Source organism: Acyrthosiphon pisum, chromosome A1 (assembly GCF_005508785.2).
Source record: "Acyrthosiphon pisum isolate AL4f chromosome A1, pea_aphid_22Mar2018_4r6ur, whole genome shotgun sequence".
Classification (NCBI taxonomy): domain Eukaryota; kingdom Metazoa; phylum Arthropoda; class Insecta; order Hemiptera; family Aphididae; genus Acyrthosiphon; species Acyrthosiphon pisum.
Genome location: NC_042494.1, coordinates 137077728 through 137089237, shown reverse-complemented (window position 1 = coordinate 137089237; position 11510 = coordinate 137077728). Strand labels below are relative to the sequence as shown.

The 11510-nt window shown below is 28.4% G+C and overlaps 3 protein-coding genes across 3 annotated transcripts in view; 1 reads left to right on the top strand and 2 right to left on the bottom strand.

The window, feature by feature from the left end:
* Nucleotides 1-1729, bottom strand: part of ACYPI41475 (MD-2-related lipid-recognition protein-like) — an 11560-nt gene extending 9831 nt beyond the window's left edge. Inside the window, 2 exon segments of the mRNA NM_001293550.1 lie at nucleotides 476-592; nucleotides 1509-1729. Coding sequence (NP_001280479.1) covers nucleotides 476-592; nucleotides 1509-1599 — 208 coding nt within the window. The 5' untranslated portion in view covers nucleotides 1600-1729.
* A 6215-nt stretch (nucleotides 1730-7944) lies between these two features.
* On the top strand, nucleotides 7945-9310 carry LOC100167918 (T-cell immunomodulatory protein-like). The gene is made up of 2 exons (XM_016806460.2): nucleotides 7945-8707; nucleotides 8768-9310. The coding sequence occupies exons 1-2, from the start codon at nucleotides 8036-8038 to the stop codon at nucleotides 9278-9280; spliced, it is 1185 nt and encodes a 394-aa protein (XP_016661949.1). The 5' UTR covers nucleotides 7945-8035; the 3' UTR covers nucleotides 9281-9310.
* Nucleotides 9311-10398: 1088 nt separating this feature from the next.
* ACYPI47960 (uncharacterized LOC100574281) overlaps nucleotides 10399-11510 on the bottom strand; it is an 11354-nt gene continuing 10242 nt past the window's right edge. Inside the window, 1 exon segment of the mRNA NM_001246058.1 lies at nucleotides 10399-10985. Coding sequence (NP_001232987.1) covers nucleotides 10720-10985 — 266 coding nt within the window. The 3' untranslated portion in view covers nucleotides 10399-10719.

The window sequence follows — 11510 nt, the reverse complement described above, 5'->3', positions numbered from 1 at the left end:
TCATTTTTAATTTTTACTCTACGTTTATCATTTTATTTTAGTTTGGACTTCAATTGATTTCAACTTCATTTTCATTGAAAAAAAAAGTAATAAATAATATTTACAATTTACTATTCTAATACATAATTTTAAAAATATTTTGATAAACATTATATAGGTACCTACTATTGTCACTGTAATATAGGAGACCTGCGAGCGTTATTATCTTATGTTGATAAGATAATTCACTTTTATTAGAAATATGCGTTCAATGTGTTATGTGCATTGTGCATGCTGCACGGTGAATGCACTGTTGATTTCGGCTACCAACCATAGGTATACCTACATGACGTATGCGTTTCCTGGTGTCTTATATATATATAATATAATACTACACCTACATAATATTATAAAAATTGTTTGGTGTTTTTATTATTACCGTGTTATTATACTGTCAACGGTTACTAGACTTTTTGCAGAATATTTATATACATACTAGCTATATATTTAAATGTGATAGACGCGGAACTGTTTTGTTGTACTTGGCATGGTTCGTGGTTTAAAGCTTCGGGACATGGATCAATAAACACATCATATACTTCACATCTAGCATCTGAAAAAAATAAAATATAAATAGTGAAACAGTAAGTATAATAAAAAAAAAAGGTGTGCAAGTGGGTACCGCTCTACTTCTCTGCTGTACAGTAGAACATCCACTGTAATGGATGTGTTAAATACTTAAATATGAATTTAATTATATAAAATCATTGTATACGAAAAACTAATCTGAGTGAAGACCAATATAACAAAGTATATATTGTTTATGATATTATTGCTATTAAACTATTAAAGTCGTTTATTTTACTGTTGGGAATAGATAGAGTAAATAAAAAAAGATGTTTACTATAAACATTGCATTTAAAAATGTCATTGTGTGTATAAAATATAATAATATAATATATACTAAGTTTCAAGTATCCACGAATAAATTTTAAATTTTAAATGACAACAAAATAACTACATTTTTAAAAACAAACAAAATAAAAGTTCAAATTTTAAATGCCCATAAATAGCTTAAAAAAGAGTTGGTCTTATATGGAAAATTATCTTATAGATATTGATGAAAATTTTAAGTACCTATACTTATCTATGGCTATTTGTTTTTGAGTTACTTACTACCAAACAACAAGATCGATTAAATTTTTAAAAACTAGTTTTGCGCAACATTCCCTGTTTTCTTATTTTTTTTTTGTTTTGGAAACTACTGGGAATATTTTCAAAGCTCTCAAAAGTATCAATTAGAGCCATTTGCTAACAGAAACTAACACCAAAATTGATAATCAAAGCATTTTTCTATTATTTTTAGTGTACCCTGACTCAAATAGTAATTAAAAAACACAAACAAGATCGTAAAATCAACGCATTTATTGCTCCGCTTAGAATCTAAAAACGGAAAATAATTTTATCGACATAATATAATATGGGTTATAAGTACTTATAACCAATGCGAGTATCAATGCCATACTCACTCCGGCACATGCGAAAGTCGGTGACTTCTTCGGCGTTCACTGCACTTGCAGCAAACATTAATCCTACTATAGTTAACACGAAAATCACCATTGTGTCTCAGTATTAGTAACGTATAGTATACAATAACGACTAGCACGAGAAAACTTTGATTTCAGTGCAAGTGGTTTAGTACTGCAATTACCTACTGCGATAAGCCACGGTGAGGTTGTCGTTTATAAATATTGTGGAGCACCCGAGCACTCAATTTTTTTATGTTGAGACAATATTCAAAGTGGGGGCAATGCATTTCAATTCAAACATCAAATAATACAATGCTTGTTTATACTTTATAGTACCTATACTTCAATATTCGTGTCTTGTATATTATGTCCACAAGTCAGCTGGTACCTATATACAGCCATACAGGCTGATTTTTAAACGTGCTCACCCCAATATAATACGTTTAAGCTATGCATATATACAAATTTTAATTTGGAAACTTTTAAGTGTGTAGTTAAAGAAGATATTTCCGAATACCTACTTAAATTGTCTTACAACATTTAGGGAGTACTGATCATATAGTCCCCCCACAAATATCACTTATTGATTTAGATATAAGCCCCCTATAGGTTATTTTGAATAAATAGTTTTGTTAGCCCCCCAGAATTTTAACCCTAGTTGCGCCTATGCAGATTATATGGTAATACTAACATAATTTTTTTCAAATGAGTACCACATATTTTATTGGAAATTGTGAACCAGAAGATTTTTCTGAAAATGTTGACGTATAGGTATTGCAATAGAAATTCGAACGAACATTTTCTGTGTTATTCTATTTGAAACACTAAGGATATTTTAATAGCCTATTTTAAATTGTATCCAGTATTTAATATACATTAAGTCGTATAATGTAGGTATATTATCTTGCAAAAGACTTAATTTAACTAACGGATTGATCAATTTACCAACAAACTATTCAATGGCGGATATTATCGAAACTGAAAAATACAATATTGATTTGTACAGTTTAAATCATCTATTTTGATTAGTTTCAGGTATTCGGCACAGTTTTGATTATTTTCAACCAACAATCATGAAGTACCTAATTATTTAAAAAGAATTAAGCTTATTCGTGGTCACCTATAGGGATAGGCAGTTAAATTCTATCGAATATGCTTAAAAATTCATTCTTCGATTACCAAGTAATCCTGATTTACATACTCGTAATATCAAAGATTCATAACCATTTAATATTTAAATAATAATTTTTTAATTTGATGATTAGGTATCCACATATTTTAAATAGCCAGTAGGTAACTCTAGGTACTTAAAATGTTTTGGATAAATTATGATGGTCTTGAAAAGCATAACTTCCCATCTTATCTATAAAGATAAATATTTTAAATGCTGAAATAGTAATTACCTATATAAATAAATATATTTGTTTAATGATAATGTTTTTCCTAAGATTGTTTTAGATGTGATTTATTTAATAATTATAATTAAGAACACTACACATTATAAGACAATTATGAGTCATCTATAACAGTTTAAAATGTATATTGCATTAATATAAGAATAAGTACTATTCTTATCTATATTCTATATTTTATGATTTTATCCATTGCACTTTCAATTATTTTTAATCTTCTGCCCAATAGTATATATCGGATCCACTCAACCATTATTGTACCTATATAAGAACATGTTTAGTTTATTGATTCCATCTAGTTATGACTTATAAACATTAAAAAGTAAATAGGTAGTATATTTGTTGAATACAAAGAAACTATTTCTTAAAATAAAATGTGTGTTTTTAGCTTATAAAAAAGATAAAGTATCTACTAGGTAGAATTTACGAAGATATAAAAAAAAAAGAAAACATTACAATCTATTACAGAAAATATGCCAGAGATTGGCAGTCTTACGAATATAAGTGATAGTTTATAATATTGAGTGTATCCTTCACGAACAATTATTTTCACTAGATCAGAGATGTTTAATCCGTGGGTCTTGAAAAAATTTCTCAGAAAACAATTCGCGGTTCCTCGGGCACCGAACCATAAACCCACGACGTCCCAGCCGTTAATGATAATATGCTATATTGGTTCTTTAGTATGAAGAGTCTTTATTGAAGACACATGGTTGGTAGATCACCCCCTTTTCCTCGTCAACTGCTGTGTCCTGCAGGGGTTTTTTTGTTTTCAACGAATTGTTGGGTCTAACAGTTCGCAGTATAAGTTATGTTTATATTAGGTTATACTACTTACCTATATACTATTGAATTTCCTTTAAGAATGATGTTAATTGTTATTATTTGATTAGAGGTCAGTAAACAGTAGTAGGTATTCTTACATTGGTACAATATGTTTCATATTTTAAAAGCCATAGAGCATTGTTTCCATACCCAAAAGGGTACCAGGAAGTTGGGAAGTAGTTAAAATAAGAGCCAGTAGGTCTAAATGTATAGGTAACTCTTTATCTCTCCATAGCCCATACCCATAACAAAATGTACAAATACAGTATACATTTATATTTAGGAAAACAATAAACAACATAAATACCTGAAATGCATTTTCATGTTCAATCCAGTCTCAACTAATAGCTAGAATTTTAAAAATATGGTTATTTTTGGTCAACACTACTACTATTCTCAATATAATAAACAAATTATACGAAAACAAATCTTTTAAATTAAAACAGACGATTAATTCACTCACTTTTAAATAAGTGTAAATACCACACAAATATCACATTATTTATATTAAAAACTTTTTTTTGGATGTATAAAACCCATTTAAAAAACCCAAACAATTATAAAAACCAATAATTATTTTTTTTTTCGGATCCCAATTTTAATTTGTGACTACACTGATTTTGGTATACATACTAAATACCTATCTACCAGAATAATTTTATATTCTGAACGATGAATGTATTGATTTTACAGTGATGTGTGTGTGTGTTTTTTCATATGGAAGTACATTTATTTTTATGTAATTGAATCGGTCATTTCAAAAACAACATAAGTCATAAATTGAAATTCTACACAATCCACTTATAATAACTTAGTTACAAGTCATTGATTTGTGTTATTTTTGCACCAATTCTAGTTTCTTTAAAACAATATTTTCATTTTAATATGAATCTGACAAATGTTTTTTTTTACACAGAATATATGTGGTACTACCTATGTAAATAATAATCAAATTTGACAAAAAGTTATTTTTGTAAAAACGGTGACTTAGGTATGTCGTTTTTGGAATGCCAGATGCAATTAGTATTATATAATTTCATCCTAATTGTATATTGAATTAAATAATTGTAAAACTATAAAAATTATAAAACCATAACCCATAGTAATATATTATATAATATTGTTTATACATTTTTCGATTGCTGCTTTAAATTGTTCCTACATACTTTAATAACTTAATATTATAACTAAATAAAACTGTAACGTTATTTAAAAAAAAAAAAAAAACGTAAGTATAACAAAAAGTTATTTTTGTAAAAAATATGACGTTATTTCGTGAGTAGATACTAAGATACTTAGTGGAACACCCGAACAGCGCACTTAGGTAGTTACGTCTGACTGCCGACATCCATAGAGGTCTATTACCATAGACTATTACTATTTACTAGATCTATGTGAGTATCGAGCTTCGAGTTAAATGTATTTTAATATTTTAATAAGTATTGTCATGGACCTATTAAAATTAATAGGTCTATGGTAATAGTACATTTGTAATACATTCATACAGTAGGTAATACGCTAGTTCATTTATCCATCTTGCATTAGTCACCTAATTTCTGATTATATTATCTAAAAACGATATTTGTGAATTTGTCACTTATATATATATTCACCGAGGACATGATGAGTGCATTTGCGGTAAGTAGCACTATTGTGATATTTAAATTATACCTAAATTGCATATAGATAAATAACAAATATATTTGTGAATGCTCAGTATAGGTAGGTACATAATATATTAGTACCTATTATTATTTATACTTGATGTAAATATACTTTATCGGTACTTAATCAATTAAATAAATATGTACTAAATTTAATTTATAATTTCTAAACTATAAGCTATTTATTGTCAATTTTAAATTTAAAACAAATATTTATATTTATTTAAATAAAAATTACTAAAGACTTCTGTATTTTATACATAAACGGTATGCTTAGTATTTATGTTGATGCAAAAATAAATTTATTTGTAGATGATATTGTTATTTTTAAATTTAGAGTTAAATTTAAATAAAACTAAACATATAATCATTAATATTCAAAATAAACTCATGATAAAAAATAGCATCCAAGTGGCCATAATGCTCTTTATTGTCTAAGTAATAGGTACTTCCACTAATTGCCCTTGTACTAATATAGAAATAGACAATAGCACATTTCATAAAATATTTAGGAACATTTATTGATTCCCAATTAAAACGGAACTTACATATAGATAAATCGTAAATTCTTTAATGTTTAAGATTAATTTTAATTCTCGATTTTATTTCGACAAACGCAGTAACTTAAAACTATTTATATTTTATTATTTCAATCAATAATTACATGGTATATGGGGGAGGGGGTTTCTTATGATATCCACTCGAGCAAATAAAAATCAACTATGTATATAATATGTGAACACGATTGTACCTATAAGTAAAAAAAAAATAATAAAAGTGGCTTAAATCACACAATTGCGCTTGTAGACAGCTAGAAATAAATATAAAGCAGTTGACTAGTTATAATCATTTTAAATGTTCGATAATAGGGAAGATTTATTTATTATGAATTTCTAGAATATTGTATTTTTTAAATTTTTCTTTTTACTTGTACTTTTTTTGTTTTTAGTCTACTTCTAAGTATGACGTTTGTATATAGTATATTAATTAAGTATTTATGGTAATTATTATTTTATTTATTTTAATAACTCTGCAAAACCTTCAACACAAGCTTTAGCTTAAAGAAGGTATGCAGACGATTGATTTACGTAATATATAGGTAATATATTAATTGTTTTTTGCAAACTATTTATCTATCTATTTATAATATGGGTACCTATTCATTAAAATACAATTGGTAATTAATTCAAAATACCTATCTAAAAAACACTGATGAAAATATTATAATAGTTACCTTTGAGTTCAGTAATATTTCAATTTAGTCTAGTATTAAAACTGACAAAACTATAAATGCGAACTACTGAACGTAAATTTGTTATGTTATGAACTTACAAGCATATTATATAGCAATACAAATAGAACAGCGACGATAAACACGAGTATGGCGTATTTATTTCTTGTACCTATATGGCTGGCTATATTATAATTTAAAATTATGTATTTTGATAGGTAGGTAGTTCTTAGTGTTATTTCTTAACATTTCTATTTTTATTTTATACCACTATTGTTAGCTTTACATTTTAAGTATACATTGTCTTGTTTCTTATAAGTACGTCTTAAGTAGGTAATATAAATTATATTATACAAAACATATTGATTTTACCATTACGTTATATAATTACTATTACAATTTAATTTTGTAATTTATTAAATTTGTTTTCAGATATTTTTATTAGCGGCAAGTCATACATGTGTCTCTATTGACATCACATATCCTGTGTTTGGACATCACACTCAAGGACAACCCGCTGCATTTGGAGATTTTGATTCTGATGAACTTACAGATATGTTTGTACTAAAAGATCAAGGTCGATCTATAGAAATTATGTTTGGTTCCAGTGTTGAACCTTTTTTAAAGCCTGGTACACAAACAAAATGCAAGTTTAATAAACACCAAATTACATCGGTGGTTCCCGGAGACTTCAATGGCGATGCTCTTATGGATTTACTGGTTACTGTAAAAAAACCCATAACAGTTACATTAAGTGGGATTTTAAATTTACCTCCAGCAAACAAACAGGATAATGATTTAGATGTACATATACTGTGGGGACGTTTAAATGTGTTGACATGTCCAAATGAAAATAAACCGCTTTTCACTATTATTGATCAACCTTTGATTATTAACTATGATAATAATATGATAGTAGATTTATTTGGGGTAAAAAGAATGTCAAATGGTACAACACAAAGAATGTTTTGGCTATTCGATTCAACTGGAAACTTTACAGAAATGGCAATGGAAAACAATAAATCTGAAGAGATAAGAATTCCTCAATCACACGGATTTGTAGACATAGGTGGAGGTTAGTTTTGAAAATAATAATATTTTTACCTATAAAACCACCTAATGTGTAAGATAGTCTTAATTGCAGTTGCGTGCTAGGGGTGGTTTTGGCATTGAGTGTGTTTGAAAAAATTAATGTAAACAAATAGTTTCATTATTTGAATGTATTTTTTTGAATAAAAAATAATTTTATTTCCTTTCTTAAATACATATTATAAAATATAATATATTAAGGTGAACTAAAAATATAAAAATATAATATGATGGAAGATTTCTCTCCTTATACTCTTCTACTTAATTTGCACATTGTTTCCCAATTTGTACTTATACGTCATATTTATGAACTTATTTTCAGATGTTGCACCTGATTTATATTTAACAACTACAAAAGGATATGAAGTGTGGCTTTCTGATTCTGAAGTTAGTGGATTTATTTTTAACCAAACTATCTCATTTCCTGACAATTTAAAGGTTAAAAATGTTGGTCAGACAGCTTTCATGGATTTACAACTTAAAGGACGCATGGATCATATCGTGCCTGTTTGTTTTGATACAAAATGTATCAGCAGCGCTATTTATTTCTATGATTCAACTCGTTGGTATGATTTGGATATAAATTTCTATAATGGTAACAGTATTTGGGGATTTGTACCACCAATGCTTAATGTACCATACCTAGAAACAATAACAGTGCGGCCTGGCGATTTCAATATGGATGGCTACCCCGATTTATTGTGCACATTGTGTCTTGGTGGCAATTCAAAAAAAACAAAAGTAATTTTAATGGAAAATGTTGCTTGTACGACAGATTGTGAAGGGTTTGACAGAACTTTTGTTGTTCGATGGGACTTACTTCAGGCAATGAATGGTAACAATAACAACATTATGGGAGCATTTTATGATTTTTTTCAAAATGGTATACTAGACGTGTTGTTGTTTAGTGGGGATAACGAAGAGTACAGTATGTCAGCTTTTAAAAACAGTTTGGACTACGATGCAAATTTTTTGAAAGTAAGTACATTTTTAAAATATTTTTCTAGTTTGCTTATGATATTTTGTTATTAATTGTAGGTAATGGTTGTCAGTGGTTTGACAAATAGCCAGTATGAAATGTTACCTAATCGATTAGGTAAAAAATCTCGTACATTTGGTGCTAACTTGCCTGGTCCAAAAGTTAGTTATGTGACTACCACACAAGATGGGTATCCACGTCAAGGTATAGCTACACAGTTACCCCAGTCTGCATATTATTCTCTTTACTTGCCTTACACAATATTTGGACTTGGGCGAACTCCTAACTTTGTCGATGAACTTACTGTATCGATTTTAAATGAAACCCGTTCTTGGACACAAATTATCCCAAATTCTCAAATGGTTGTAATTCTAAATTCAATAAATGATTCAAGTAGATGGAATGTCAAACTATTTTTGACACCAAGCCGTTTAATATTTCGAAGTGCAGCTGCCCTTGCAGGAACATGCCTACTTATTTTAGTTACAATTGGAGTGCTGCACTATAAAGAATTACAAGAAGATCGCATTGAAAAACGCAAGGAAGCACATAAATTTAATTTTGTTATGTAGATCAAGTTTTTTTATTTTTTGTTACTCTGATTATTATTATATTCCTATTTATTATTAATTATGCAATAATAAATAAATACAAAATTTCATTATGTATAAGTGGGTACCAGCTAATTAAAATTTTAATTTTGTTGAAAAATATTAATAAATCTAAGTTTAATTATTGTAACCTATTTTTAATTCAAACTTATAGCTTATATTTATTATAAGTTAAAAAAAATAGGATGGATATGTATGTATTGCAGCTCTGCTGTATCTAAGGTGTCGTACGGGTCACTGTAATAGTGTAATGGATGTGTTAAATTTAAGTTCAATGACATAGAAGCATTGTGTACAAAAAATTATTTTGATCAAAGACGGTCTTTCAGCCTCTGTTAATAAGTACATTAAAATATGATATTTTTGTTATTAAAGTAATTTTTTACTGTATTAAGTATAAGTAATACGCAGTATAGGTTGATTAATTTTTTCCAAACAAATTTAATTTTGAATTCATCATTGTATGTAAAATATAATAATATACTTTATAAGCCTCTAGTGTCCCTAAATAAAATTTTTAAGTTACAACAAAATAACTAACACCATTATTCTGCGTTTAAATATAGAATCTTGTCCTAATTTGATGAAATATCTATCAAAAAAAAAAACGATACTTATACATTTTTTTAGAATTTTTTGTTTACATTATTATTACCTAACTACTTATGAGAAACCTTGTTTTAAGTGTTCAATCTACGTCGGGTCGCAGACAATTTGCGACAGCATAATATCAAGTAGGCAATGTACCTTCAGCGGAGGATTGTGGACACGCCGATGAGAAGCTATAAGTGCAACTCAGCCACCTTGGTAGGCAATTTGTGAGAGTTCAATTTGATGAATGCTTGATCGATTAACCGATGGCAACCAATATACAAAAAATAAAGGGGGTGTAGGTGGATGTCGTTCTGCTGTGCAGTAGTTTATTAGCAGTTTGATTACGACTTTTTAGTCTTGCAGACTGATGTGTGTATTTTTAACACGGAAATAAGCAGGGTGTTTAATTTGAAGTCTGTCCTTAGTTTTCGTAATAAGTATTGTCCTGGTATAGATTTGAGGAGTTATAAAAATGCATGTGTTAGTTTATTAATTATTTTATGTTATTTTAATCATTACAATCATTATAATATTTAATATAGGTAGGTAACCTATAAACACCAGGTGTTTATTTTTAATAATATATAGGTACCTAGTCAAAACTATAATAATAAATGATTATAATATAATTAATAATTATGTATGTGCATAGTCATGTATAGATATATAGGTACTACATTGACTTTGTTGTTATATATTATTAAATTATATAATGAATAATGCTGTATTAAAATATTATATAATATGTTAGTATGGTTGCCAATAAATATATTTAGGTAGGTAGTTGCGAGTATTTTCCATTTCTGTTAAACGATCTTGATGTCGAATTTAAAGCAGCATTGGTTGTCACTGTGGGCATTAGGTTCGTTGTCCCAGAACTTGAACTTGACTGTGTAACTAGCCCTAGGATAGTTTTTGGATACGTATAAATTGTACAGCCAATTCTGTTCGGTGGCCTTCACCATGGGACAACTTGTGTATAAGCATGCGTTCGTGTCCATGTCCATAAACGGCAAGTCCAACAAAAGGGTTTCAGCGTATAATCTTGTTTTTGGTAAGGTCGAACCAAATTCTGAAATGAATTTATAAATATTCAAAATAATGCAAAGAGAAGTAAAAAAATCTTAATATTTCCAAATGTATAATATACTATATGGCTCCGGTCTACTTGTCCCACCCGCGACGTTGCCCACGTAGGCCAAAGAGTTTTATTTGTAAAAAAAAGTATATACATTTTAAATGTTCACAAAATTCGGTTAAATAGTTACAACATTGTATATTGTTCCAAACAAAATTACAAAAAGAAGCATATTATAATATCGAAATTTTTCTAAAAATTATGACTTAGCTCCCACCCCCCCTCCCCCAATGTCTTTGGAGCCACCATTGATTATACAGTGACTTACTAACGACGAGGTACGCTCGAGAACTACTATAGAGCAGAGTGACTTTACCTAACGCTAAATTGCTATAATATTATAGTAATTTGAAAGATTCAAGAATGAACTTGAATAAAAAACAAAAGGTACTTTGATTGTTCCATGTTTATGATATTATTTATTAAGAGGACGTTCACCCGCATTTGTTGTCTCCCTCA